At 42.8% G+C, this 26490-nt stretch overlaps 1 protein-coding gene across 1 annotated transcript in view; it reads right to left on the reverse strand.

Moving 5' to 3' along the window:
* The window catches only part of MCC (MCC regulator of Wnt signaling pathway), a 367976-nt gene that overhangs the window by 318167 nt on the left and 23319 nt on the right, over positions 1-26490 (reverse strand). Inside the window, exons 2-3 of the mRNA XM_088477689.1 lie at positions 2949-3187; positions 2051-2259 (exon numbers count right to left, since the gene is read on the reverse strand). Coding sequence (XP_088333815.1) covers positions 2051-2259; positions 2949-3187 — 448 coding nt within the window. The remainder of the gene's footprint in view (positions 1-2050; positions 2260-2948; positions 3188-26490) is intronic.

Genomic DNA, 26490 nt, shown 5'->3' on the forward strand with positions numbered 1-26490 from the left:
ACACTGGAGATTGCAGGATGATAGGATAGATATTAATACTGAAAGGAAGAAGGAGAAAAAATAAATTACAGCACTAAACACTCTTTTACCTTCTTGACTTCAATCTGTTTTTTGTTAATTAGACTTCTGGCACTTATAATTTAGAAGCTGTAATCCTCAGGGATTCACAGATGAATTTTTACTTAAGTCCCCAAAATGAAAAGATACTTTCTCAATTCTGTGTTCATTAGAATTTAAATATGCTCTAATGGATGGAAACATACACTGCAGATTACTGCCACCATTTACACAGCTCAGAAGCTCTGCACAACATGTGACATTTCAATTACATTTCTTTTTTATACAGAACAAAAAGATAGGACATACTTGGGCATGCAATACAGGAGCCGTCATCTATTACATAGTTTTGTTCATGATGCGATGCAAATATTTGAAAGTGACGCGGCGGGGAGCGATCGCTCGCCAAGGCATAAGCACACCCATCGTACCTGTACGAGTGTTCACTTTGTGTATGCAGACTCCCCTTAGCGTATGCAGAGACGCCCACTGCCCCACATCATCTCCTGGAAGTTTATGAAAACATTGGTACATCGACCACTATCGGATGTGAGCGCAGTGCTTGTGGTAGCTTTTTTTTACCGCAAGCATTGCGAGGAAAAAAAATGTCTGGTGACGTGTACTATGACGCTGCCTGTTAATTATGCACGCCTCTAAAACGGCGTTAGAACACTCAGGCACGCCTGCGTTCGCATCTCCAACCCCCCATTTTTACTGGACTGCCCCTGTCACCACCCACAAACGGCCTCTCCTGTCACTCCCTCTGCTGGGCTGGCTTTGCTGTACGAGTGAGGGATCTGTGATCGCACAGTGTAGTTCAAGCATGCGCACTGCAATGCATACACATGCGCAGATTAGTAACCATCGGCAATAGCGAGCGCACTGCACATACCGTCCGGGTCTGAATCAGGCCCTATGTACTGTACTAAGCCTTGCACATAAATAAAGTGGACAGAGATAAAGTACCAACCAATCAGCTCCTGTCACTTTACAGGCTGTGTTTGAAAAAAATAAAAATAAATTACAGTTTGGTTGGTACTTTATTTCCGTCCACTTTCTCTCTCTCTAAGGATTATTACATAGACCCCTTACATACTAAAGTGCAGGTTTAAAGTGCAGGTTTTTAGAACTGGAGTTGTTGCCTATAGCAACTAATCAGATTCTACTCATTTATCTAGCACCTTCTAGAAGATAATAGCTAGAATCTGATTGGTTGCTATGGGCAACACCTCCACTTCTAAAAACCTGCACTTTAGTAAATATACCTCTATAGCTTTACATTCACCTTCTACACAAGTACCACTTCATTAGGAGACGGGGGAAATATTATAGCCTGCAAGTTGCAAGCAGCAGCAAGATGGGGGAAATATATTAAGCCTTCTAAAAAGTGTAGAAGTGGACAAATGGAGAAGGTACCCATAAGCAACCAATTAGCTTCTAGCTAGCAGTTATCAAGTACATGCTATAAAATGATAGGTAGCCGATTGGTTGCTATGGGCATCTTGTCTACTTCTTTAGAAGGTTTGATACATCTCCCCTTTAGCCTTTTAAGGAACTGGCCCTTTAAATCTAGGAGCTAAACCATCGACACCTGGCAGCTTCCTCTAGCTCACCGACTGTTCCATATACCATAGCGGGGTCTCTTAGCACATTAGTCACACAAAGAATACGTTTCAAATACCATTATCTTGTGACCTAGGATGGAGATATACAATCGAAGTATTTATAAGACAAAACAAGTGCACCAATAGCTGGATACATTAATAACACATTTAGGCACAGAATTAGGTGTTCCCACTTTCCGTGGAAAAAAAAAAAAACATTCTTAACCCATTCATTGTTTTTCACATTCCCTATGGAGTTAACATCTTCTTCATCACATTGCACAGTTGTAGCTTGTATTTCACCTTAGTGTGTTCTGGTAAAATTCACAAATCAGTAAGTAGACTTTCCTTGTACAATATATGATGGGAGAGACAGGTGTGTCACTTACAGTGTTGGCGAGCTCCAGGTAGCTTCCTCCCACATTGTTGGTAAGACAGGAGCTTTGAGAAAGAAGTCTTTGTAGAGCTGCTTGTGTGGTAGCTTTACCCCCAAACTCCAGAAATTTCAGCATAACTGAATGGTTCTGTGGGTCCGGACTTTGTAGGTCTCGTGCTCCAGAATCATATTCCCAACTCTCCCTAGCGCCAGACAAGGCACCTATAGGTTTAGAAAACAAAAATAATGGTGCTTACATTTCTATGATGTCAACTACACCCAAATCAAGTATTTGTTCTATTATTTTATAGTGGTACCTTATTAGCTGCTATATGGTGTCCAGATATACAAGATCCCACAACCAATTACAGATTGAAGTTAAATAAATGTGAATGTTAAGTCCATATATTTAAATGGGCATTAGGGCAGCATGGATGGTGTAATGGTTAGCATTTCTGTCTAACTGCACTGAGGTCTTTGGGTCGATTCCCACTATGGCCCTAACTGTGTGGAGTTTGTGTATTCTCTCTGTGCTTTTGTGGGTTTCCTCCAGGTGCTCCAGTTTCCTCTCACATTTCCAAAAACATACTGGTAGGTTAATTGGTTTCTGACAAATATTAACCCCAGTGGGTATGTGTTTACATTTAATAGGAAATATAGATTGTAAGCTTCACTGAGACAGGGACCAATGTGAATAGTCAAATATTCTTTGTAAAGCTCTGTGGAATATGTGTGAGCTATATAGATAACTGGTAATAAATAATAATTAGCCTGCAAATCATATTTTTTTATATTCTATTGCTGCCTAACCTACTTTAAAGCTTTAAAACCACCAGCAACACAGGGCCTTTTGGTGTGTATTTTTCAAAAAATAAATACACAACACAATATTTTAGGAGTAGAGAACCCACCTAAGCTGTGATCACTACCAGTCGGCCAGGAGGTTACTCTGTCGCGCAGTTTCTTGTTTTTACACGAATCATCGGACAAATCGACTTCCTCCTTTCTGATTTCACGCACAAGCTGCATACGACATTTAGTAAAATCTTGAAATGAGATCTTCCCATTCTCATCAGCCCCAAGCTGATGCATGATCTCAGCCACGGACTCCTCCATGTTCAGCTGGCGGCAAACCATTAATAAATCATTCCTGGAAAACAGATTAAATGGGTGTATCACCAACTGTGCCCAAAGGACTGTTGTTCCTTTAAGTGCATGCCTTCCCACCAGAGATCACACAGACTGTTTATATCCAGGGGTCCTGCGAATCTGTCAATCTCAGAGAGATAGAAGGCAGTGCAGGGAGGAAAAAGATATTTACAGACAATTTTCTATTTCATTAGATCATCTTTGTAACGCATTATACACACGTGAATGTGGTACAGATTTTGTGAATACAGAATTTTAGCTCATAATAGACTTAATGATTTAATATTTCTGCAACAGCTCGCTATCTGCAGCATGATTTTCCTTATTGTACAATACTGTGAATTATGTTGTTCGATAAATAGTTTTACTATATTTTAAAAACTTGTCCTAAAACGTATATAAAACATAAATTCAGCTGCCAGCCAGCTAGAGCTTTCATTTAAAACTTGCCTCTACAATAACTTTAAAAGGTGCTTCCACTTACAGGATGATCCGATCAGTAACAGGAGTACCAATGTTGGGCCACACACGTCAATTATAGATTCTTATTTTTCCGGCAAACTTACCAGGATAATACCCTCTCTCCAGGGAGGCAATATATTCCCTATGGGAGGTTCAGAAACACAGAAAGGCAGATGTAGACCTCCACTCAATGCCTCCCCCATAGAATACAACAAAAGAAGATGATTAAGCAGCTTCTTTTTTTATACTTTTTTTATGTAATAACATGCCACCAATACCATTTGTCAAAAATCAGTATCTGTTGAGAAATTTCCTCTCACCAGTTTCAACATCCTACACCCACTGTCTCATGCAATTCCCTTCCCATCCCTCACTTCTAAAGCGAGGTACACACTATAAATTTATCTCTGTCCAATCTGGCTGACTGGAACGAAAATCTGGCACACGGGACGATGTAGGCAACGATACAATCTTGTTAAAGATTTCCCTTGAACTCCTGAACAGCCCCGGACAAATGATATTGTGCATACACATGGAAGGATTGTACAAACAATCAATCGATATAGATGGGTCGTTAACGACTGCAAATCATTAACGATATATCGTTTGGCAGCAAACAACCTCACAATGCATCTTCTGTCTCGCTGTCGGGCTGGCACAAAATGATGGACGGGAGTGTACAGGAGTTGTGACAACAAATCATTCGTCGTTAATGAAATCGTTCGTAGTGCGTACATGCCGAACAATGTGTGGCAAATTGTTAAAGGCATGTCGTGATCTTTCTGTATAGTCAAAAGATCACAGACCAGCGGGATCGCGCATCGTTATCGTATCGTGCTTACACACGGCATATTTTAAACTATTTGTCGTTCCAATTGGTCGAAAACTGAAAATTTGTTTAAAATATCGTACCATGTGTAAGCACCTTTACAGTGTGTACCTAACTTTACTTTGCTATCACAGGGGATGAGGTCTTCACTGTACGCTCCTTAGCTTTCCTGCGAACCTGTCCCCTTGACCCCGACAACCCCCGCCATAAGTACTACCTTGTTCAATCGTCCCTCTCCAATGGCACATTCCCTACTGTCTTCTCACATGCGCCAATTTCTCCTTTTATCAGGATTTTATGGATGGAGCAAAGCTCAGTACACATGTGCCCATGTTTTTTTCATTTCAGAATTATGTGACCACTGACCATGCCACATATACAGCTTTATTTTCTGATTGCGCTCAACGATAGTGCACATTTTATTTCTATGAAATCATTTCAGAAATTAATACATTAAGTGTCTGAAAACTTGTCCACTGTATGGAATCTTGTATCAACTTGTAACATTAGGTGAGTAAAAGTACTATTGTTCCGAGTATCGGTACCTTTATTTATAGAGGAAAAAAAAAAGCACTTTTATATATAGATGTGTCCTCTTACATCCTTGCCGATCGCGCTACAGATGTGCGCACGCATCACGCCATGCAATTACCCGCAGTTGCATACACAACGGTACACCATGGTGCGTACTGTGATCATGCCATCCAATCCTATGGAGTCACAAGTGCAAACGCAGTGCCATGCGTGGTGCGATTTGCAGCAAAGATGCAAGAGGACATATCTGTACCGATGTATTCTTACACATCTTTGCTAAAGACGAGCTAAAAAGCCCATCTCAGCGTATCTTTTTTGCAGAAAATGCATCTAAGTGGTCTAGGACGCACCAGCAAACTGTGCTGATTATTGTTATATGCGACACTTGTATATATGTGTGCAACAGAGTCACTGAATCTGTGTAAGAAGTGCTACAATGTAGCGGCCACAGCTTTTTTCATTCCATTTCCATTGTGCTTCATATACAGACTCAGTCGGACACACATATATACTAGTGCTGCATATCAAATTAATAATCACAGTCTGCTGGTGCGTCCTAATCACATTTTTTCGGCAAAAAAGACGCCCGATGCCAGCAGAGTAGAACAGGACCTGGTGGATCACTCACACCAGGCAAGTCGCACTGCTTGGCATAATGAGGCTAGATATCTGTACTGTACATATCCTAGAGTCCCCATCACTGAGAGAGAACATCCTCCCATTCATCACAACAACAAAAAAGCAGCTGTTAAATACATAATTTGTAATATTTATATTCCGTGGAGCAGAAACTTCTATTTTGTTGTACTATCAGAAGTACCATAAATCATCTATTTTACTCTGTGAGTTCGGGAAAATAATCGGTTAGCAAAGGTTAATGTGCCCTATTTGTCCCTTGGTGGAGCAGTTTTATAAATGCTTCACTAGTTTGATCAAAGTTATGCAAAAATTGATATTTGCACCCTCTGAACAACATGTGCTTATGTGAAAAGGGACTGGAAAGATATTCGCAATATATGCAAATTTAGCCTACTGTATAATTTTATCTATATTTATATCATTATCTAGCTCCTTGGTGACATCCAATATTGGTTTGGATCTACTACTACAATTATCAATGGTTTTATAACACTGAAGAACAGAATTAGCCGAGCTGCTGGTTCATATGTAGTCAAACATGATATTGCCCATTCTACCGAAATTCATCTTGTCCGATAGACATAACAATAGAGATTTGTGTAAAAAAAAAAAAAAAAAAAAGTGTCCCTTTAAATAATAGTTTCTCTTACTGAGCTGTACAACATAATGCGGATTTAAAAAAAAAAAAAAAAACTGAAAATAGTGGATATCCCCATGATCATATGTTATTATGAATCTTAATCAATGTAACCTTGTGGAGATGGAGAATAAATCCATAAATAATTCTAACCTGGGATTCTTATTAATTGACTGGGACACAAAAGATAGGCTGCCACATCATTTACAGACATCTGCGAATTAGTATATCAGTTTAAATATTTTGTATTAGCCCTCAATATGATTAAATGGTATGTAGTCGGCACCGCACGGATCGGGACCGCAAGCGTCGGGATTCTGACCGCCTGCATCCCGATAGCCGGGATTCAGTACCCAACCCGACTAGATCAATTAAAATTTTCAAATAAAGGAATGCCGGATTTGTTTAAATGCAGTATTTACTATATTTTGTTCTATTTTATATTGTTTTTTTGTCTGTACATGTTTTTATTTCCTTTCTACATCCTTTTCAACGCTAGACAACTATCTCGGTTTTCATTTTCTTTATGTTCACTGTAACTGTTCAATATGTTCCAGGACTCTTCTCTGACCTTTTGGTAATTTGTCCTTGCTGTCTGGGGTTTTCTTGCTTAATTATACGCACCTATCTTATTATTGTTTTGGTACTCTGTCTTTACTGGATGCCTTCTTGGTAATTCACTGTTTTTGTGCCGTATAAACCTATTGTATTGTATCATTGTTTATGCAAAACAAAATAAAAACAATGTGATAAAAAAATAAAGCATGCTATTTGTAGATGTCAAAGACTGGACTAAAAAAATAATAGCCTACATATACACACACACACACACACACACACACACACACACACACACACACACACACACACACACACACACACACACACATTGATTATCTTGTTACATTGGCACCTGTCATGGTGTGGAATAACTTGGGCAGCAAGTGAACACTCAGTTCTTGAACTTGATGTGTTGGAAGCAGGAAATATGGGCAAGTGTATGCCTGGGTACACACTAGGCAACCCACCAATGTGACGACATATGGTACATCGGCACACACTGCACGATCCGGTGAAAACAACCACCCAATATATATCGTACAGCTGCACTATTCACCTTCCTGGCGTCGACAGATGGGTCGCTTCATCGGCCGTGCATGCACAGCTGACAGAACGACCATGATGTCGGTGCACAGGAGCACGCACAGTGCATACACACTAGACGATCCGGACAATGTGTCGATCCAATTTAGCATATCATCTGAGAAATCGTCTAGTGTGTATCCAGCATAAGGATCTGAGCAACTCTGGCAAGGGCCAAACTGTGATAGACGGATCAGAGCATCTCCGAAATGGCAGGTCTTGTGGGGTGTTCCCAGTATGCAGTTGTTATAGTGTTCCAGCTAGGCTGTTTTAGTGGGACGCCGCGCCCTGCCCCATTTTAAAATGCGTTCTACCCTAATGGCGGCGCCCAGCTGAAACAGCCTGCCGGGTGCCGTCCACATTGTCCTGCAGGGGGGAAAGTTGTGATAAAGCAATCACTGATGGGTTTCTGTTCACTCTGCAAGGAGAGCTTTGGGGCTGGCCAGAATCTCTGTGAGTGCTTGGCACTCCCCTTACAGTGATGAAAAGGGGGCACTTCTTAGGAACACGTCACCTTTACAAGTGAACACGCCCACTTTTCGGGCGCGCACAAAAGTACCCTGCTTATCGGCAAGCTCCCTGCCTGCGGTAGCGTGAACACTAGATTAGTACCTACCAAAAAAGTGGTCTAAAGTAAGATAATTGGTGATTGGCGACAGGGTCATAGGTGCCCAAGGCTCGTTGATGTGCATCCAATTCCAGAGAAGAGCAACTGTAGAACAAATTGCAGAAAAAGTAAATGCTGGCTATTATAGGTGTTAGAACACAGTGCATCGCAGCTTGCTGTGTATGAAGCTGCATCGCCACAGACCGGTCAGAGTGCCCATGCTCACCACTGAAAGCGCCTATATTGAGCGTCAGAACTTGACCATGGAGCAACGGAAGGAAAAGCCTGGTCTGATTAATCACATTTTCTTTTACATCATGTGGACGGCCGGGTGTGTGCGAGTCACATACCTGAGGAAGAGATGGCACAGGGATAAACTTTGGGAAGAAGGCAAGCCGGCAGAGGCAATGTGATGCTCTGGAAAAAGTTCTACTTGGAAACCTTGGTTCCTGCCATTCATGCGACTGTAACTTTGGGGCATTTTTATCACAATCCTCATCACAGATGCGGATGGGATAATATCGCCCTAATTTGCAATGCAATATTTGATTACATTTCTAGGATGTATTAAATATCGCATGATGGGACAGAGCTTGCGTGAAAGCTCTGTCCCTGTGAAATATCTCCCTGCACTTGTCAGGGTATTTTTCACAAAAAATACCCTGATAGTGCAACCGCGCACGGCTTACTGTTCATTCTAGCATCCTGCACCTGTCACAACCCGTACAGTTCCTCTTTCCTGCCTGGGGTGTCGCTCTCTGCTCTGGGGATTCTAGCACAATCAGCTGATGCAACAAACTGCTGAGCTACAGACCACAGTGTGCTTGAAGAACCAGAGCAGAGAGTGACACCCCAGGAAGAAAAGAGGAACTGCATGGGTTATGACAGGTGCAGGGTGCTAGAATGAACACTATCCAGACTCAATGGCTAATTGCTGCACCCTGGTAGCTTCTTTCTCAGCCGCTGTAGCCTGTAGCAGAGCCTTGACTAGGTCTTCCATGGTATCTCGTGGTGCAGGTGGGAAGCAGAATCTCAGTTCCCATAAGCATCTGACGATGATAAACCCAGTAATTTCACAATAGAACAATCTTTTCCCCAACAGCAAAAACATTTGGTGTCCGTCATTTTAAATTTTTCAAATAATTTTAGCTGCAATTTAATTGCAATGCTTGCATTCTCAACCACGTTTGGCAAGATCAAGGTAAGGGTGTCACCTCTGGGGTAAGTGATTGCACTTGTCATGCAGCGGCCAAGTTACCGTGGCAAGTATTATTAGTAGCACAAAAATAAACCAAACATAAAAGTAAATCCTGGCCTGTCCAACTCTAACAACAGAAGATGGATGCCCTCATTCAGAGTGAAGGGACCTCTCACAAAACAGAAGTCTGTAGCACAGAACTAAAGCTGGGTACACAGTCACACCTAAAGGTTTTCTGTCCAACCATCCAACTAGTTGATTGGTTGGAATGAAAATCTGGTAAGGTATGAAAGTAAATGACAATCAGCAATTTGCTCCCAAATGCCGGAGAAATGGACAAAAACTGTTGTTTGAACAAATTGTTTAGATCAAACATTTAACAAACTTGTCTGAACGACCAGTTTCATCTGTTTTCTGGCATTTAGGAGCAAATTGCTGATAATCATTTACTCGTATACGTTACCAGATTTTCATTCCAACCAATTAACTATTTGGATGGTTGGACAGAAAATATTTAGGTGTGTACCCAGCTTAACATTCAGAATTTACAGTGTCTCTCAACATGCCCCTGACCTGTTCCCCAGGCAGCAACTGTCACTACAGAGACTGACACGCCCTTTATCAACCTCGCACAGGTGGTCTGGCAATCAAGGCTGCTAATTAGCTTCTGTCTACCTGGGGTATTTATATCTCCCTTGACAACCTTTCCACTGTTTTTGTCACAAACCACCTCCATCCCCCTCCTGTTTCGACCTGTGGGGCAGAACACCTGTAGCCCCTAAACAAAAAACACAGGACAAAGCATCAGAGTTGTCCAGTTGGCTTCCCAGCCTATGCTCTACTAAATAAAAAAAAAATAAAAAAATGCCAAGAACAGTCTAGTTATTCTCCCATTGGTCTCTTTATTTTCAGCCATCCACTTCAAATCAATCTAAATTTTTGTTCAAAAGGTCATACCCTAGTGTTTCTAATGCCAACTTAATTGCCAATGCATCTTTATCAACAGTGGCATCTTTTTTCTCATATACGTTCAATTTCCTACTTAAATAAACAATAGGATGCTCTTCACCAGCTTTGCTTTAAGACAACATAGCACCTACCCTTACATCTGATGCATCTGTCTGCTCAACAATTTCATTTTTAAACTGGTTGGGTGCATAGAGCTACCTTCAACACCTGAATACCCTTTTGTGCCTCAGAATTCCACGTAAGGTCTTTCAAATGGACGGCAAATGGTGGCAAAACAGTGTTTAAATATTCTATAAATACCCTGTGACTCCTAAGAGAGCTCTCACCCGTTTCTTATTGAGAAGTTGTGACAAATTTTTTATTGCCTCAATTTTATTAAGTTGGGACTTTATCAAACCTCAACCTATGGTTTATACAAAATACTTCACCTATTCCATCCCTAACCAACACTTTTTTGGGTTAGCTGTCAATCCTGCCTCATGGATGGAGTCCAACACTGCTTGTACCCCTGGGTAAGGGAGACTGCCAATCAGGACAACAGATGACTACATCATCAAGATAAGCAGCAGCATACGGTTTATGAGGCCTTAGAATTTTATCCATCAACCGCTGAAAAATGGCGGGTGCCCCATGTAACCCAAATGGCGATATCTTATATTGAAACAGAGAGGTGTGTATGCAATTTCAACAGTTGTGTCCGATGCTTCTACCCATACTCCTCCAGCAGCAGCGCTGCCTTTGTGTCTTTTCTGCAGATATTTTAGACAGATGAGTTTCCAGGATGACCAGTTAGATTGTGAAGAGGTGTATTTATGAATGGGCATTTTGAACAAGAATTCCAAACATAAGTGTAACAGAAATTAAAATCGCATCAAAAGTATAATTGTACAAGTGTGTACCTAGCTTTAGACTTCCAAAAGGAAAGTACAATTTATAATCAGAACATAGCACCACTACAGAGAAGAACAGAGACAATATAAGGGGTGGTCAGTACAATACTAATAAAAAAAAAAACTGGTAAGCTTTCTAAAAATATAAAATCATAGGCCACAGAATTAAATACAACTGATTTTAAATATACTGTACTTACAGCAGATAAAGTACAAAGTGATGTTACATTTCAATTATATAGTCCATTCCAGTTGAAATCAGTTATTTAAAAATTCAGTACAATACCACTTGAATAGGTCTATACAGTTTAACACCAATATACTAATCAGAAACTAAAAATCACAATAATATTTTGTACCCCTCCTTAGAGGTTTTACGCTTTAAATATTTTTTGAAAATAAAAAATAAGAATTTATTTATATTATTTATTAACATTTAAACAGCCCAGCAGCGCTTTACAGGGAATATTTGGCCATTCACATCAGTCCATGTCCCAGTATGACACCCCCTACTGCATTTCTGATCCCAGGACTGCGACAGAGGTCGCAGACTGGGATCCCCATCACGACCATCGATGGTCACGATGGTGGATGGCGCTGGGCCGCCAGCCAGCTGAGTTAGCCTCAGCTGACTCAGGCTGGCTGGCTGGCGACTGGTCGGCGCAGTCCCTGGGCTTGCCACTACCGGAAAACTGGGCGGACACGCCCCCCGTTTCTGGGAACACCGGTCGTCCCCGCCCCTTAAATGCCTCTGCCTGCCAGTCAGGCAGAGGTATAGAAGGGTCTGCGTGCGACTACGCAGGACCCATTCTTCACACTCGCAGAATGGGTCTTGCACACATGCAGATTCCAGATAATCGGGAATCTGTCATCAGCAGTGCACTTGCGTGCACTGCTGAATAAGGCCCTATATTCCTTACCACATGCTCTCACAAATACACATTAGGGCTAATTTTTGTTGGGAGCCTATTGCGGGAGGAAACCGGAGTACCTGGAGGAAATCTACACAAGCAAGGGGAGGTTAGTTAGGTCCATGGTAGGAATTGAACCCAAGTTATCAGTGCTGTGAATGTTAACCATTACACCAACCGTGCTGCTAGTAAATGCTTCAATCAGCAGCTAGTACTTCACAACTGTACAAAGATATGTCACTACAAACCACTAAAAAAAAAAAAAAAAAAAAAAGAAATCCATGTAAGTGAACAAGCCCTGACAATGCGTTATTCTGAAAAAACGTTTAAAATGCAAAAGAAGCACAAATCAGTTTAAATGTGGAAACCACAGAACTCACCATATAACCAGTTGAGCTGCACAGCTCCATCATTTCACACCTCATTGTGATAAACGTATTTACCTCTTAAAGAGTTAGGCACAGAGGGATACATGTATTCCATGAATACTAGCCCAAGGAGACATGTGTAAGCAGCATAAAAAGGAAGCACTTTTAACACGTGTGTGACAGTACCTAATAAACCTTTACTCTTTACGGTCACATTCAAGATCATCTAGCAGCACATGCCACCACCATGCTGTAACGCTGCATTAACAACTAAGTGCCGATTTGCTAGCAGCAACTGAATGAAGGTATTTAAGGCAACCCTCCTGCTGTGAACCTCACTAGGTTACTAAATCCTCAGGATATAATAGATGTAATGATGCAAACACTTACAAATTCCACAGCACAAAGGCAACACATGGAATGCTGATTGTTGAGCAAGCCAACAAATGAATGGCTGTAAAGGCAGCTGAGGCGCAGACTACAGTCATCCAACTAGTTGGTTGGAATGAAAATCTGGTAATTCATGGGAGCAATTGACAATCAGCCATTTGCTCCCAAACACCAGAAAACAGACGATAGCAGTTGTTTAAATCAAACAAATTTCACCAACTTACCTGAACGACCTTTTTCGTGTTTTCTGGTGTTTGGGAGAAATTGCTGATCGTCATTTGCTCCCATACGTTACCAGATTTTCATTCCAACCAACTAGTTGGATGGATGGAGGAAAGTTGGTCTGGATTTCCGTCCATCCAGAGGTGGAGAGTAGTAATCCGCAAAAAGTCAGGTATTTGGGTGCATTATCCAGGACATATCTCAGGTTTAGCTCCTTTACGTGTCTAAGCGCGGAGCATTTAGGTGTGACGTGCTAAAACTATTGGGCGATCAAAATAATGAGGGTTATGGTAAGTAAAAAACAAACAAACAAAAAAAAAAACAACTTACCTTTGTTAACTCTCTTTCTTCGAAGTCCATAGGGTCCACAGGGAGACCTTGGGGATGTAGGTGGTGGTTGAGGACCGGGCACCACGCAGTTAAAGCTTTCAGCTCCCAGGATGCATCGGTCCATCCCCCTATATCCTGCCCCCAAAGCCAGAGGCACCTCAGTTCATGACAAGCCAAAGGCCAGAAGAGAAGAAACAAGGAAGACTGGTACACACAAGAATCACAGTTTCACGTAGAATGATACGGGAAACCGGTGACCAGAAATTTAGCCCATGTGAAGCCAGGTGCGTTACGGCGGGTGCCCTGTGAACCCCATGGGCTTTGAAGAAAGAGTTAACAAAAGGTAAGTTTTACCATAACTCTCATTTTCTTCTTCAGGGTCAATAGACCTCCACGGCGAGACCTTGGGGATGTCCCAAAGCAATTAATCAAATGTATCAAAGGCATAGAACCTCAGAAAGGTATGGACAGAGGACCACGTGGCCGCCTTACAAAGCTGTTCAGCTAAGGCACCACGGCGAGCTGCCCACGAGGGACCCACAGAGCAAGTAGAATGAGCAGTAACAGTAGCTGGTACAGGAAAGGCCTGCCTGCGTGTAAGCTTGTGAGATAGTCATGCAAAACCATCTAGCCAATGTCTGTTTGTTGGCAGGCCATCCATTCTTGTGAAATCCATAGAGCACAAATAAGGAGCCCGATTTCCGAAGAGAACGGGTACGGTCCACGTAGATCCTGAGGGCACGGACCACATCCAAGGAGGCCTCACCTGCCGATAGGTCTGTTGATTGAAAGGCCGGGACTACAAATTTCCTCATTAAATGTGGAAACGAGTAACAACTTTTGGAAGGAAACCAGGGCGAGTCCAAAGCACAGCCCTGTCCTGATGGAATATCAGAAATGGGGAGCTACAGGAGAGCGCCCTTAAATCTGACACCCTTCTGGCGGATGTCACAGTCAGAAGAAAGAAAGAAAAAAAAAAAAAAAGGTGTATTTGCTGTGAGCCACTCGTGCTTCACAGATTCCAGGGGTTCAAACGGAGGACCCTGGAGAGCACGGAGAACTACTGACAAATCCATGGAGCCACTGGAGGGACAAAGGGAGGTTGTATACGGATGACACCCTGGAGGAAGGTGTGGACATCAGGTAGTGGAGCAAGTCTACGCTGAAACCAAATGGATAGAGCAGACACATGCACTTTCAGCGAGGCAAGGCCAAGTCCAAGGTCCAATCCAGCTTGAAGGAAGGCCAGGACTTCTGGTACCCAATCATTGGAAATATGTATGCCACACTCAGGAAGATCTGAGAAGAGGCTGGCTTATGCGCTCTGAGCATAGTCTGGACTACGGAGCTAGAGATACCTTTGGACCTCAGGAAGGATGTCCCAAGAGCTACACCGTCAAAGACAGACGATTCAAGGACCCCGAGACAACAGGTCTGGAGTGTCGATGGAGACACTCCAAAGATCTGAGTACCAATGACGTCTGGGCCAAGCTGGAGCCACCAGCAGGACAGTGTCTTGTTTGAACTTCTGAAGAACTTGACAAAGGGAGACTGGAGGGAATAAAGTATGCTAATTGGAAGCTATTGATGGTGTTGCGCTAATTATCTTGTATGAAAAAGTATATAGAAACCGAATTCGCCATATTCAGTTTCTACATACTTTTTCATACTAGATAATTAGCGCAACACCATCAGTAGTTTTTTGTATTTGTGGCCACCTATTGGTGGTTTGAATTGGGTGTACACAGACCCAAAAGGTGTATGCAGCTGCCTAAGATTAAATAAGCATCATCTATATTAGCACCAGACTGATTAGTGTTGAAATTTTTTTTATGCTAACTGGAAAGTCCACTTCACTGACAATGCGTCTACGAAGGTTGCCTCGGCATCCCTTGTTCTGGACCCGTACACTGGTAATTTGTGACTGTCGGGAGGCCATGGAGATCCACCTCTGGGAGGCCCCATTTGTCCACTAGGAGTTGAAACACCTCTTGGTGAATAGACCATTCCCCTGGATGCACGTCGTGACGGCTGAGGAAGTCCGCTTCCCAAATGAGAACTCCCGGAATGAACACTGCCAAAATGGCCAGGAGGTGACACTCTGCCCATGTCAGAATGCATGACACTTGTCATTGCTGCCCGACTTCGAGTGCCTCCTTGATGGTTGATCTAAGCCACCATGGTGGCGTTGTCTGACTGAACCTGCACAGGTTTTCCGTGAAGTATGTGTTTGGCCAACTGGAGGGCCCTGTACACAGCCCGAAGTTCCAATATGTTGATTGGAAGGGTTGCCTCGACTGGCGTCCAACGACCCTGAAAAGAGCACGGACCGGTCACTGCGCCCCAGCCCTGGAGACTGGCATCCGTCGTTAGGAGTACCCAATCCGTGATCCAAAAGGGGCGATCCTTGGTTAGATGAGATGTCAGTAGTCACCAAGACAGAGACAGACGCTCCTCCGGAGAGAGCACTATTGTCTGAGCTTTGATCCGGTGGGGCGATCCATTCCATCTGGAAAGGATCAGCCCCTGCAGAGGCCTGGAATGAAATTGAGCATATTCCACCATGTCGAAGGTGGACACAATGGATCCCAGAACCTGCATCGCCGAGTGTATGGACACCCGGCGACCGTGGAGGCATCTGCGCACTCGTAGTTGTAATGTGGAGATCTTGTCTGAAGTCAGAAAGATTCTCTGCTGTTGAGAATCCAGTAGGGCCCTCAGATGAATCATCCTCTGCGAGGGATTAAGGAAAGACTTTTTTCCAAATTGATTAACCACCCGTGCGCATGTACAAAGGCAATTGTCAGTTGTAGGTGGTGGTGTAGCATGAGGCCAAACGCTTTTGAGGATAACACCTCTTACCAAGCGATTGCCAGGCAGCAGCCATGTGTTCTACCAGCTGGTCTGATAGAGGGTATACTGCCCAAGTCACCTTTACCCGTTTAAACTGAGGGTGTTCGGATTGAGGCGCAGGCTTGTCATCCTCTATTACCAATAAGGATCCGACTCTGGCCGGGCACCAACGAAACTGAGGTGCCTCTGGCTCGGGGGCGGGGTATAGGGAGAGTAGACCAGTGCATCCTGGGAGCTGAAAGCTTTTAACTGCCTGGTGCCCGGATTCAGTCTCATCACCTACACCCCAAGGTCTCCCTGTGGAGACAATGGAGCTAGAAGAAAAAAAATATATATTTTCCAGATATAAGTGAAAAATAGCGGCTCGCAGAACTTCTATCAAACAAAGTAGTGTTACCAGGGCTGGCTTAACAAAATGATTTTAACTTTGTTTTACATTTGGCAATTCACCCTGGTTGTACCAGAAAAAAAAAAAAAAAAAAAACTACAAAAAGGATTTTATCCTGGATCCAAGTGGACAAAGTAATGTAGAGGTCAGGAACTAGTTAATCAAAACTAGGATATTGTAGAATCTTTCATGTTGGTTGCTAACCTGGTGCTTTAAACAGAGTTTAGAGATATATGACCCCCATAAGCAATCATTAATGAATTTATCAAGGAACTAGACAACCCGCAGCTATTGACTCATCCAACCACAGACTTCAAGACTTGCTTTTAATAACTGTAACCCATGTCGGTGCCTTTACTGATGAAAAGAAGCAATACAAAAAAGAAAAAAATTCAAAAGAAGAAGAAGGGTCCCTGAGTCACTTCCAGAGTTGGGAAAAAATATGCAGCTCTCGCATAGCTAGTTATGTGGACACAAGCCAATGCTGCTATTATATTGGTGTGTGCGTCATATATAGGTGTGTGACACCACAATCTCCCCAGCTCAGTTTGGCAGGAACCTGCGGGAGTATTGTGCTCCTTCCAAGCTCTACCTCGGTCTATGGCTTCCTGCTTGTGTTGACTCCCCCTCCCACATCATCGCACTGTCACATACAGCCATGTCCTCACATATTCAATCGCACAAGTAGGCATGTCCCTGTCCGACACCAAAACATCATATTATGCCCCTGAAATCATTTGTGCTATTGTCTGATGAGCCGATTGGCTGCAGATTATTCTAGTCACACCCACTTGACAACCGATACACTCCAATAAAAGGATACTAGAAATGATAAAATGAATAAGATTGCACAGGCGATCCCCATTTCACTGACATCAGAAAAAAAAAAAACTCTCATCCCGTGACCCTTTGTACACATTAAAAGACAAGCCTTCTGGTCACAAAGTAACGTAGTTTTATTTGCCCTTGCAGGACATCAACCCTAATGCCCACACAAATTATTTCTGATAAGGGTGAAGCAGCTGCACAACAAGGTATTTTAGGTTTAGCGTACATATTTTTCTCTGCGACAGTGATTTGTGCAGATAAATGGTGACATAGGAGACATAGCTTAATCATTTAATTACAGATGTATTTATAATATAGAAGGTCAATGAAAAACATTACACTCAATGATTTCCGTGATAATTGAGAAAATGTTCTATTTCACGCTAACAAAAGCACTGTTGAATGTTGGGTAGTAAAATCTATGCATGTCCATTGCACTTAAACTGACATATCTGTTTCTGCCCCGAATTCCATCTGCCCAGACATGGAGTAATGGCACCCATATACTAGCGCCGCTGCCATCCTGAGATGCCCGGTTGGAGAATCGGTGAAATCCAATATGTTGAATTTCACAGATTTGCCGATTATGATCAAAATAGGATAGTGATTAGCAAATATGTGAAATTTAACATGGGTAATTTCACCAACACTCCGACAAATCATGGAACATCGATGGTTGCCAGTCGACATTTCCAATCCGATCGCGCAGTCGCCTAGTGTATGGGCCCCTTAACGCCAAGTTAGGAGTGTATTCATGTTTTATCCATCTTGCCTGTAGCTGATGAAAGGTTTCCTGTTCATTAAGATGAAAATGTAAAAACCACTGCCTGTATCACCACACAGGCATTTCCCCATAACAATAAATGGCATCAGTAGTACCAGATCTGACAGTGGCTCACGTGATCAGGAAAAAAAAAAAAAATGTATCTTCACTTTGCAAAAGCTTAAAAACGTTAAGAAAGAACGAAATTATGCCCACTTATTTCCATAAAATCTCTATCTATAGGTCTCCTACTTTTGTTCCAAATGGACCTACTCCTTAAATCACAATAATGATTCAGAGCTAATTCATTCAACACATTATTTACTGTACTACTGTTATACCAGTTCCCCCTTCTCCCTCCTCCTTCTGGAAACATATGAAGGATATAATGATAAACCCTACGGGCCAAATGTAATAGGAGGAGAGTTTAGAAAATTTAATGAGTTTAGCAGTAACATCTCACTATTACATTGGCCGAGTTGGATTTTCAAAACGGGAAACATCTGGATGAGAGTTTCAATCGTGAGAGGTTTTTTTGAGTCTGAAAAACTTGCGAGTTTCCATGTTCTCAGCTGGATTACATTGGCAGAGTTTAAAAAGTGTGAGGAAACCTCACATTTTCTAAACTCTCATCCTATTACATTTGGCCCTACCAGTCAAATTTAACAAACCAATTGTATATACATATATATACACATTAATGGCATTCTGGACAGTTTCAATTCACCTGTATCTGAATTATACTAAACTATACTAAAGTCTTAAGGCCCGAGTGTCACTCTGTATGGGGGCACATTTAGAATGCGTATGCATTGCACCCCCCCCCCCTTTTTTTGCCTTTGCAGATGCAGCTATCATCACTAGCGCCAGAACTATGCTGGGTGCAAGAGATCTGTCAGAAATAGGCTTCTCCTTGGCATCGGCACGAATCAGAACCACTACTGTTCTGGCTACATGTCCATGACACTCCAAAAATATTCCCATTAAATGTTTTTCCTTTTGTGGCTACGCCCAGTTGACACCAATATCAGGCATGGGGAGAAAGTACCCAGATACAGATGACTCAGAATAGACTGGAGACACAGCAAGCTGTTTATGTTCTCTTCAGTGTATGCACAATTTGCTACAACACACCAGATGAGGCAGCATGGAGAACGGTGTGCGAACCAGGCCATTAGTCAAGATATGGGTCTAATTATACTACCCAGCAGATGCAGGTGATTGTCCAGGATGTGCAGTGCACATGGGCCTCTGGGTCCAGGGGCGCACACATCGCACACCCTACACCGCCGCAGATATCAGGACATGACGCTGGCACCGCGTTACTAGAGATCAGGGTATGTCTACTACATAAATCACTGGAACATTGGCACCCACGCAATTTTCCCAGAGATCAGTGCTATGTGCAGTAGTCTCTGGCACAGTACCAGAGTCTACTGAGGACATGCACCGTCAAGAGGTTTGGGGGGAGGGAAGCACCTAGAGAATGCACACTGGCTCCCTCTCTCTTGAACCTACACATGAGGCGAACCAAAATATAAAAATTATTCACATGCCAGGTTGTAGCTGAAACCGGACAATATTCTGCAGATGCATACAATTCACAAAACCTGCCAAACATAAAAACCACAACGAAAAGTGACCATTCCTCTGATCTAGCCAGCCATGATCAGGATTTACTGAGAACACAGTCTAAACTGGTAAGCCCTGTTCCTTTTGTCTGCCAATAAATCAATACACTTGGGGGCATAAATGTGTATGTTCATTAAATAGTTTTGGAAACAAATATAGTGCACAGCTCTTTCCAGAGAATACTGCATCATTCATATCAGACCTTGAACCACAGGAGCTTACCATCTAATGGCCTCACTTATCAACAAGTTTTATCGTTCACATGGAGCGTATTATAAATGGTGCTCAAGCCAATCAGCTCCCAACTGTCATTTTTCAAACAGATGACAGCTGGGAGCTGATTGACTGGAGCACCATTATCATATGCAACAAGTTTTATCACTCGTTATGAATGATAAAACTCATTGATAAATGAGACCCTCTAAATAGTTCACAACACAAATATGTAGCTAAGGCACATTTGACTAAGATCACTTTTCTTTCTAGGTTTCATTTCCTGCTCATCCATGTGTAGCCAGTGTATAAGGCTAAAATAACTGGTAGCTAATCAAAACAGCAAAATACACAGTATTTTAAGAGATCAGTGTGCTAATATTTTTGGGGGCAGTGATCAGCCTACTCATATTTTTGTATGAAGCCAGTGATGCATGCGACAGGGCAGTGTCATGCGGAGGAGAGAGGGAAAAGTAAAAAAAATATATATATATTGGGGGCAGCCACAGACACCATTAAGGGGTAAAAGTTTTGAGAATGACAAGTATTGGTCTTCACAAAGTTTGTGCTGCTTCAGTGTTCTTAGACCTTTTTGTCAGATGTTACTATGGTATAGTGAAGTAAAATTACAAGCATTTCATAACTGTCAAAGACTTTTATTGACAATTAAATTTATGCAAAGAGTCAATGCTTGCAGTGTTGACCCTTCTTTTTCAAGACCTCTGCAATTCGCCCTGGCATGCCGTCAATCAACTTCTGGGCCACGAACTGATTAGGCAAGAATGGGCGGCAATCAATGCTTGGAGTTTGTCAGAATTTTGGGGTTTTTGTTTGTCCACCTGCCTCTTGAGGATTGACCACATGTTCTCAATGGGATTAAGGTTTGGGGAGTTTCCTGGCCATGGACCGAAAATTTTTATATTTTGTTCCCCAAGCCACTTCGTTATCACTTTTGCCTTAATGCTCCATAATGCTGGAAAAGGCATTGTTCATCACCAAACTGTTCTTGGATGGTTGGGAGAAGTTGCTCTTGGAGGATGTTTTGGTACCATTCTTTATTCATGGGTGTGTTGTTAAGCAAAATTGTGAGTGAGCCCTTTTAGATGTTGATCATCCGGTAATAGTCTGGTCCTCAAAAGATACGGTGTTCATATGTGGTAATGTTGTAACGTCTGAAAATGGCGGCGCATGTATACGCTGCGGCTGCACTTACCGTTGGTGCCGGTGATGGCGATTCCTATGGTCCGGGTGTCCGTGTGTTGCGCGCTCCGGATGTGGTGTGGTTGTTCCTGTTCCTGCTTGTCGGAGTCCTGTGTGGTGACGGCGGCTGGTGTGGGATCACATACCCCCGCGAGGTGCTCCTTGGTCTCCGCCTGACTGGAGTTTGGAGTGGAGTGGCAGGTTCCGGAGCTGGTGGAGTGGAGCCGCTTGCAGGAGCTGTTGGGTCCGGCGCAGAGGCTGTGCAGGTCTCTGAGGGAGGTACAGCCCCGGGTAACCCCTCAGCCACAGGCATTGTGGGTGGAGCGGGGGTGGCTGGGATTGCTGCCGCTTCTGGAGCTTGTGTGTCTGCTGCCCCTGGAGTTACTGTGCCTGCAAGCGTGGCGGCCCTGGATGGGTCTGTCGCAGCTGGGGTGGTGAGTGGTGGCTGGTCTGGAGACTGGAGTTGTGAGAAGAGCCATGTGCACGGCAATGGAAGTAGAGATTATGGGGGTGGGCAGCGCTCTGGAGAGGGGCATTTCTGGAGACTCGGTTATCCCTGGAGACGCAGGCAGGGTTGGAAGAGGCATCGGAGGAGGGAGAGGAGGCAAAACAGGGGTAAACGAGCTGGTACTAGAGCCAGGCTCAATTTATGTTTTATCAAACCCCCTTTGCCTAGCTTATTTCTAGCAAATGTTCAGTCCCTGACTAGTAAACTGGACGAATTACATGCAGTTCTTTCATACATGAAGCATCTGGAGTCCTGCTCTGTATTAATTTTTACCGAGACTTGGCTAAATGACTTAGTTCTGGATACTGCGGTCTCTTTTGGAAACAGGATTCTGTTCAGAGCAGACAGAACTTCTTCATCAGGGAAAAGTAGGGGTGGGGGGCTGTGTTTGTATGTCCTGCGTACCTGGTGTATTGATGCTATCTGTATTGGTAATCATTGCTCAGTGGATATTGAATATCTGTCTGTCAAATGTAGACCCTTTTATTTGCCCAGAGAAGTTTCGGTGGCAATTATCATTGCCGTTTATATTCCCCCTCAGGCTAATGTGACAATTGCCCTGGGAATTCTTTACGAGGAAATTGCGAAATTACAATCTGTGTATGTTGAGGCAGTTTTCATTATAGCAGGTGATTTCAATCAAGCTGACCTGAGGAAAGTATTGCCTAAGTTATATAAAAATGTATCGGCTCCAACTAGGGGCATGCGTACCTTGGACCAGGTGTATACAAACCTCAAGTCAGCTTATGAAACTGTTGTTTGCCCCCATATTGGCAGATCCGATCATATGTCCCTGTTTCTCATACCTGTTTACAGGTCATTAGTTAGGAGAGTGCGACCGGTCAGACGTCTGGTAACTATATGGCCGGAGGACGCACTGACTAGATTACAGGATATGTTGGAATTCACAAACTGGGATTTGTTTATTGATGAGAGTAGGGTAAATGGCGATATAGATATTGACTCTCTAGCATCATTGATATTAGGTTACATCGGTTGCTGTACGGATAGTGTTACAGTAACAAAGAGTATTAAAATATTTCCCAACGTGAAGCCTTGGTTGAACGGGGAAGTTCGATCTCTACTCAAGGCTCGTGATAGAGCGTTTAAATCTGGTGATTTAGAAATGTTGAAATCTTCCAGGTGTGAATTGCAGAAAGGTATTAGGAGGGCTAAAATTAGTTACTCCGCAAAGATTGAAGCTAGAAGTCATGATAACAGGAATCCGAGAAGCCTGTGGCAGATGATCCAGGATATTACTGGTTGTAAAATAAAAAAGGAGGTGATTAGCAATGACAATAATCTATTAGCTGAAGATTTGAACCTGTTCTACTCTAGGTTTGATCAAGAGAATAGTTTTTCTGTTACGCCCCAAATTCCCCGGGTGGGGGAGTCTCCTCTTATGTTGGAGGAGTATGATGTGATTAAATGTCTACGTCGGGTTGATTTGTGTAAATCAGCCGGCCCGGATGGGATTAGCGGTAAAGTCCTCAAGGGGTGTGCAGACCAGTTAAGTTGGATATTAACGGTCTTATTTAATTTGTCCCTTTTTAATTGTGTAGTGCCGAGATGTTTTAAGAAGGCAAATATTGTTCCAGTTCCAAAAAAGGGGGTAGTAAAATGCCTTAATGATTATCGCCCAATTGCACTAACTTCATTGATAATGAAATGCTTTGAAAGGCTGGTATTAGGACATATTCAATCTTTTTTCCCAGTAGATTTTGATCCTTTTCAGTTTGCATATAGGAAAAATCGTTGCACTGATGATGCGGTACTTACAGCACTTCACTCTATTTTAGCTCATTTGGAAGTGAGGGATTCTTATGTTCGGATACTCTTTGTTGATTTTAGTTCTGCTTTTAATACGGTTATTCCCATCTCACTAACATCTAAGTTGTTTGACTTGGGGTTAAGTGGGTCTATTTGTAACTGGGTTTTAAACTTTTTAACTGATAGACCACAAGTAGTTAGAATTGGAGGTGCTGTGTCGGGGGAAGTGTTGATTAAGACTGGTGTTCCCCAGGGTTGTGTTCTCAGCCCCCTATTATACTCGCTATTTACCCACGACTGCGTGTCGACTTCTGATTCTGTGAAAATCATCAAATTTGCTGATGATATTGCAGTCGTTGGGTTAATTAGCAGGAATGATGAGTCCCATTATAGGAAAGAGATCAAAAATTTGGTTTCTTGGAGTGGTGATAATCACTTGCTCCTAAATGGTGACAAGACAAAAGAACTGGTAATTGATTTTCGTAGGAGATGTTTAGAGCAGAAATTGCCAGTGTCTATTAACAACCAGGATGTTGATATAGTTGAGTCTTTTAAATTTCTGGGTATCCAGGTTGCGACAGATTTGACATGGTCTTTAAATACACTGTCCCTAATTAAAAAGGCGCAACAGCGTTTGTTTTTCCTAAGACGTTTGAGGGCCTCGGGAGTTAGCAAAGTAACTATGCTAAACTTTTACAGATGCTCAATTGAGAGCATTCTGACGTTTGGTATCATTATCTGGTATGGCAACTGCACAGCGAGTGAAAGAAGTGCACTGGAACGGGTTGTTAGGACCGCCAGCAAAATCATTGGCGTGCAGTTGCCAACTATTCATGATGTTTATGGGCTTAGAGTTCTAAAGAGAACCAAAGGTATCATATCGGATCCAAGCCATCCATTTCATGAATTTTTTGATAAGCTCCCATCTTTAAAGCGGTTTAGAGTACTTCGGGCACGTACGAGTCGCTTGAGGGTTAGTTTTCTTCCATCTGCTGTGCGCATGTTGAATGCTATGATTGTATCTCTTTAGTTAATTTTAATTTTATTATTTTTGTGAAATTGTTTGTGATAACCTTTACCATGGATTGCTATTCACTGTTTTAAAAAAGTGCAATGTAATTTCGTCTGTCAAACTTGTTTTGCTGATGACAACAATAAATACAATACATCAATACAATACAATGTAGTATGAGGGCTTACTCCTAGTGTGCTGGTCATTTAAGGCTCCATATGATGAGGGATTGTGCAACAGTCCTTTAAGGTTCCTCCAATATATAGTATAGAAAAGTTGGGGTGATGATCCTTGGTGACCCCAACGCGTTTCCTTGCCCCAAAGTGCAGCTTTTTCAAAGTTATAAATAGCCAGTGGATTCACACTGTATTTGGCAATGACACCTGGATAACAATGGTACAACTGGATCGGCAGCCCTTCACCACCGTATGGGACAAATCAGATTGGTCATGGCTCTTCCCCATTAAGCCACACCCCTTTTGTTCCTCTTTGCAAAATAATGGGGGGGGGGGGGGTTTCACCAATGCTCTTTCTGGCACAGGGCACCAAAAAGTCTAGTTACGGCTTTGGTGCCTAATACTTGCATGGCTTGCAGGTACTCGAAAAAGTGGCAACCATGCTAAAGCCAACCTAATACCACTTTACGATCATTAATATTAAACTTCTGTTTTCTTCTAAACTACTGCTTTTTTTGCCGAATTTAGGGATTACAGAAAATTTTAAGCCCACCCATAGAACAAAGAATGCCTCCATATATACCCTTTGCAGCACCAAACGTGATCTGTCCACCTTTCATCTGCAATGCACCCTGCAACAGCCACCATTTTGGCCCTGCACAGGTTTTACATAAATCTACATGGAAGATGAGCTTTGAGCTCACAAGAGTGAGTTATTTTTTTTTTTAACGGACATAAAAAAAAGCCTTACACTGTATAGCTAAATATATGATCAGGAAATAAATTTCACATGTAGAGTTGGATAGGCATTTCTTTTAAACGTGATTCAGTTTATTTTTATTGGTCTCCAAACTTATAGAAAATTAGTTATGCCGGTACCATCTTGTGTGTTACTTTCTTCACAAGCATACTGTAGCTCTTCTTTCCCCTAGTGTATAGTATTGACATATACAACACAAACGGTATATATGCCTGCACTAGAGAGTGTCACGTCTGAGGTTGGATTTGGTCGGGACAGAAATGGGAGGCTGAAGAGGAGACTTGGGAGGCGTGGATGAAACTGGGTGGCTTGAGCCAGGACTTCCTCATGTATGATATGAGGCATCATATGACTGTAGATGAAGATGGGCCCAAAGGTGAGGAGAGTAAAGTAAATCTTTATTGAAGAGCAGGTTGGAATGGGAACTGGATATACGATGCTGAATTGAAGAATATGATCGGATGGGGACCGATGTTTGGAGATATCGGATGGGGACTGAGGAAGGCAGATAGAAACAAGTCCTGTGGTAAAACCAGACTGGAGTGTTATATGAAATGGAGATTGGTAAACAGACTTGGAACTGGTATCACATGGACTGGAACCGTTCAGATACAGAGTACGTGGGAGCTCAGCACAGAGCTGCAACTTCAGCAGAAGCAATGTTGTACTGGCAACAGAGGCCAGTCAGGATATAGAATTTATAGGGGGGGGGGGGGGGAATCCCCAGGGATAGGATGCTGTGATCATCTGGTCTGGGAGCAGCGCTCTGAGTGGAGGAAGTGCATCAGGTGACAGAGCCTGACATGGCTGCGCCCATACTGTAGTTTAGGAGGGAAATCTGGCATGCAGACTGTGTGCCATCATGTTGGGAAGACACACTGTGAGCAAGGGACTGCGAAGAACCATCTCCATGCTCAGTGACAAGACACTGAGCAGACGGGGCCGAAGCAACACAGACAGACCTCAGCACCAGCCAGGAGCGATATGCAGCGTGAGCGGAACTATGTGCTATCTGGGAGTGATGAACAGCGTGAGCGGACCTCAGCACTAGCCTGGACAGACACCGGAGAGG

This window comes from Taudactylus pleione, unplaced genomic scaffold (assembly GCF_031769625.1).
Source record: "Taudactylus pleione unplaced genomic scaffold, aTauple2 ptg000202l, whole genome shotgun sequence".
Taxonomy (NCBI): domain Eukaryota; kingdom Metazoa; phylum Chordata; class Amphibia; order Anura; family Myobatrachidae; genus Taudactylus; species Taudactylus pleione.